At 35.7% G+C, this 5,000-nt stretch overlaps 1 protein-coding gene across 2 annotated transcripts in view; it reads right to left on the reverse strand.

Moving 5' to 3' along the window:
• Positions 1–3,396: 3,396 nt before the first annotated feature.
• Positions 3,397–5,000, reverse strand: part of LOC125028045 — a 6,095-nt gene continuing 4,491 nt past the window's right edge. For both annotated transcript variants that reach the window (XM_047617325.1, XM_047617323.1), the window contains exons 3-5: positions 4,892–5,000; positions 4,388–4,526; positions 3,397–3,716 (exon numbers count right to left, since the gene is read on the reverse strand). The exon at positions 4,892–5,000 is cut by the window's right edge and continues 105 nt beyond it. In XM_047617325.1, the coding sequence (XP_047473281.1) occupies positions 3,567–3,716; positions 4,388–4,526; positions 4,892–5,000 (398 nt within the window). In that variant the 3' untranslated portion in view covers positions 3,397–3,566. The remainder of the gene's footprint in view (positions 3,717–4,387; positions 4,527–4,891) is intronic.

Below are 5,000 nucleotides of genomic sequence, written 5' to 3' on the forward strand. Positions count from 1 at the left end.
ACACATATACACATACATACACTTACACTTACACATATATTCATTCATACATACATACATACATACATACATACATACATACATACATACATACTTACATACATACATACATACATACATACATACATACATACATACATACACACATACACACATATACACATACACACATACACACATACACGCATACACGCATACACACATACACACATACACGCATACACACATACACACATACACACACACACACACACACACACACACACACACACACACACACACACACACACACACACACACACACACACACACATATATATATACATACATTTCAGTATTATTGAGAAGTGTTATTTACTCTTTCAATTCTCTCATTGTAGGAAGGTAATGCAAGAATTAAGTGTTACTTTTGAGAAAATCAGTATTTAACATTAATCTTAACAGGCTGGAAGCAATATTTAACCAATATAAACCTGGAGTTTTTCCATGAAAAATACATGTTATTCAAAAAATGCCCAAAGAACACAGCAAACTTACAATATAATTTGATTTTTGCATAATAACATTTACACATACTAAGTAATTATTATGAAGTATGATTATATTACAGGAACATTGCCTTTCATCATTAGAGAGAGATTATCAGAGGTCCATAAAAATAAATTTCACAGTACATTGTATGTTATTACCATAACTTTTTTTCACTAAACTGTTTTTTTTTTTAATTCTTTTATGTGATCATATTGCTTTGTGATGTAAAATATTTTATATAAGTTTGTATCCTCAGAATAAAGGATATAAATGAGCCGTTGGATTCTTTTCTTAACAGTATCATCATTTTAGCTATTAAAGCATGTACATTCTACAGGGTTATCATTGAGTTATGTCAGATATTTGTAAATATAAAAGAATGTGTGATCTGGAATTGGAAAATGCATACATACAGTTTTTACAGTCTATTAGGTGAATTTTCAAAATATGCTGGCACTTGTTTGAAAGATAAGGGTGGGAGGAAAGGTCACACATGCATTTCTTTTTCTTTTTCAAAATTATCTATTTTTATGCAATTGAAAAAAACATTACAGTATCTTCAAATGAGGAATCATACTAATACTAAAGATTATATGATCAATAAAAAAGGATTTCTAGAGGACAGTAATGATAAAAAATATATTTATATTTAATTTGTCCCAACATCGAACACTCCTCTTTCATCCACCCACACCCTCATTTCTTTCTCAAGGTAATTGCTGATATCCATCCTCTTCCTCCTCAAGTTCTGCATACTCCTCTTCATCCTACCCTCTCCTAACACACCCCATCCTCCCCTTCTCCATGTGTTCCATACATTCTTCTATCCCCATTATCTTTCCAACTCCCACCTGGCTGCCCACATGACCCTTTTGTCACAACAGTCTTTCTTCTGAACGTTCCATGATGCTTCAACTGTTACTTTATCTCATCTAACTGCATCCTATTTGCTATTTTGCAGAGTTTTTCATACAATGACCTCCCAGTCCCTTGCTCACTGTTGTAATGGGGGCACAATAGGGGATGGGGACTAGGGCCCAATGTGGGGGACTGCCCTTACCCTGGACCTCAGCCCTCACCTCAACTAATTTTACATGGTCTTTTCTTCTCCTCCTTTCATCCTAATCATCAATTCATTTTTACCCTTTTTGCCACAATACTTTATCATAGTGCTATTTAAACTTATTTGTTTTAACCATTAACCAGTCATACAATGTTCCTCTCCCTTTCCCAGACAAATAGATACTCTCTACTAATCCCCACTTCACTATGATGGTCCCCCCCAATCCCTTGCCCGTTGTTGTAGTGGGGGGGCTTAGGAGGCGGAGACTGGGACCCAATGCTGGGGAACTCCCCAACCTTGGGACTCAGCCCTCGACTCAACAAATTTTGCATGGTCTTTTTTTCCCCCCCTACTTTTTCCTTTCTGTCCCTTCACCAACCCCTTCTACTATCCACTTCCTAAGGTGTGAGAGCCGTGCTGAAAGGATGAAAGGCTGACTTTGTGCCAGTCCTGAACGGCCTGAGGGAGCCATGGGCACGGTATTCCCCTGCTTTAGTTGTCTAGCCCTTACCCCTCAAGCGACCCTGAGGGGTGGACCGTTTCTCTCCCCAACATACTCCAGGCTTATCATGGCCAACAATGAATAATCATTAACCATTAACCATACCATTATTAGAGGCAATGAGGCTTGCCTCTTCATCAAATAGCTCCACCAATTCAAACTCGCCCGATTCCCTGACCCCAGGCTCTCCTTTGACCACGGCTCTGAACACTACAACTAATATCCCCTCCTCAATGCCGACTAGTACAGTATCCACCCTAATCAACACCCCAGGAGACATTTCTACTCCCAAAATGCTCAACTTCAACAACTATACCCCCACAACCTTCTTCATAAACTACCCCATCCTCCATTATTACTACCTTACAACCTTATTGTCCACCTCCCCATAACACTACCTCCCTCAACTCTACTCCCTCTTCCACATGCCGCCGTCCTTCTACTACCCCATCTCTACAAAATTCTTAAATAATCTATTTAGCCCAGCCAAATGGGACCGATTTTTCGTGATCCCTCCCACAACTTCTCACACTTTCTGCTTTGACAACCTGTTTTCATTCCTCAAATGCATATACATCCTTCACTTGATCTAACCCCTATACATTACCTTACCCAACCTTAACCCATTTACTCGTCAATTCCTTTGCCCAACTTTGACAACTAATCCCTAACTCAACCACTCTTCACTACCATTTACTATAGTGCTACATGACCTTAGATGTCTAGCACATTTATTTTGCTTTTAACCATTAACCATTCACTATGATGGTCTGATAGGACATAATAATAATAAAAAAAAAAAAAAAAAAAAAAAATTATACTAATACTAATAATAATAAAAATGCACCAGATACTGTACATGTATGCACATATGTATTTTTCATGTATATGCAAAAGTACATTTACATTTATATATATTCATATGTATATGCATATATTTATATGTATATATACGTATGTTTATATGTATATGCATGTATATATGTGCATAAATAAAAGAAAAAAAAATATATATAAATATATTTGGTCTGGTCAGGGAGGATTGTTATATATCTATATCAGTCAGGCATTGCATTATTCCATGTTTCATATGACCATAATATTACACTATCACATTTTATAAAAAGAGAAAGTAATAATGTATGAAAGCTTAAAACTTGAGCACCAATAATTTTTCCTCCTTTTTTACATGCACTGCTTGCTTGCTTACTTATCCTACATTTTCAGGTACAAAATATATTTAATCCAACAGATATTTTATTGAATGTTACTAACAGGGAAGAAATAAAGATAGAAAAAATTCAATATTACATTTCATTTCATCACCTATCATGTATTCTAAAATAACTAAATCATGAAAAATACTATTAGAAAAATACTATTGGAAACATTACACCATTATCACAATGATCACATTTACTTTTATTCATCTGACGAGACTTGCAGTTACGAACTCTGATTTTCTCTACATCATGCAGGATTAGCCGCCAGCTGGCTCCAGAACTGTGAAAGCCGCGTGCACCACATTCGCCAATAATGTTCACAGTCATTTTTGTTAAGGATGTGAATATGTGCTGGTAAACCTGTTTCATATGCCACAACTAACATGGCTGACTCAATCTGAAATTGAGAAATTGTACCTGTTACTTGAAGAACTGCACGAAAGTGCTTATACATGAAAATGAGTTTTTAAAATTGGTGACTTAAAAGACTTAAAACTATTTTACACTGTTTAATTTATTTAGACTCATTTAGTTAAATCTATTAACAGTGAAATATTTTCTGTAAGGCACACCTCACCTAGAAGTATGCAATATAATATGACTGACTGACTGAATGAATGAATGAATGAATGAATGAATGAATGAATGAATGAATGAATGAATGAATGAATGAATGAGGGAATGTGGCATGAGTACTCACAAAAGTGCATGGGTGCCTGTACAAGCACTTTTACTATGCTGATACCAAACTGGTTCACACATGCTCAGCTAACAAAGAATCAATTAGTAGGCTTAATGTAATTTTGCTTGATTTTATTTTCTAATGCTGTTAATACAGAAACTGTTATTATTATCATTCACATTATGATTATCATAATGTTATTAAAATGCTAATTGCAATAAAAAATAAATAGTAATCTTTCCAAAAATCTTGGAAAACAGGTGAGATAGGTAGGACTAGTAATTGACTACTTGGTATCTAAGTACTTGTGGAATTATCTATGTGTAAAAATAATAAAAATCACAAAGTCCTGAAATTCACTAAAATAAGCTTCCCAAGAAATTTACCGGTTGCTGCAGCCTGTAGTTGCCATCAAAGTTTAGAGCACCGAGGTAGGCTACAACTTGGAGGGGGTCATCAAACATGGATTTCACTGATAACTTTGGTTTCCCCGATGTCTTCCATTCTATGAGTATGGGCATACCCCTGAAATAGTATAGAAAGAATATGTTATGTAAGTATATCTATTTGTGATTTCTTACATAGTTGTGGGGATATGTTTGGATGACTGCATCTGTTCATTCATAAGCGAAAGTGCATGTAGGTATTTTTGTTTGTAGGTGTGAATGTGTTTTTGTTTGTAGGTGTGTGCATGTGTCTTCATGTGTAGGTGTGTGTATGTGTTTTCATGTGTAGGTGTGTGTATGTGTTTTCATGTGTAGGTGTGTGCATGTGTTTTCATGTGTAGGTGTGTGTATGTGTTTTCATGTGTAGGTGTGTGCATGCATTTTTATGTGTAGGTGTGTAGGTGTATGCATGTATTTTCATATGTGTGTGTGTGTACTACTTACTTGTAAGAACCAACACAATCCACAGCTCCCTGATAGTAAAGATAGGGGTGAATGATACGACTCTCCAACACTTGAACATCTGACACATTTGGAATAACATGTCTGACAC

The sequence above is a fragment of the Penaeus chinensis genome, chromosome 8 (genome assembly GCF_019202785.1).
Source record: "Penaeus chinensis breed Huanghai No. 1 chromosome 8, ASM1920278v2, whole genome shotgun sequence".
Classification (NCBI taxonomy): Eukaryota; Metazoa; Arthropoda; class Malacostraca; order Decapoda; family Penaeidae; genus Penaeus; species Penaeus chinensis.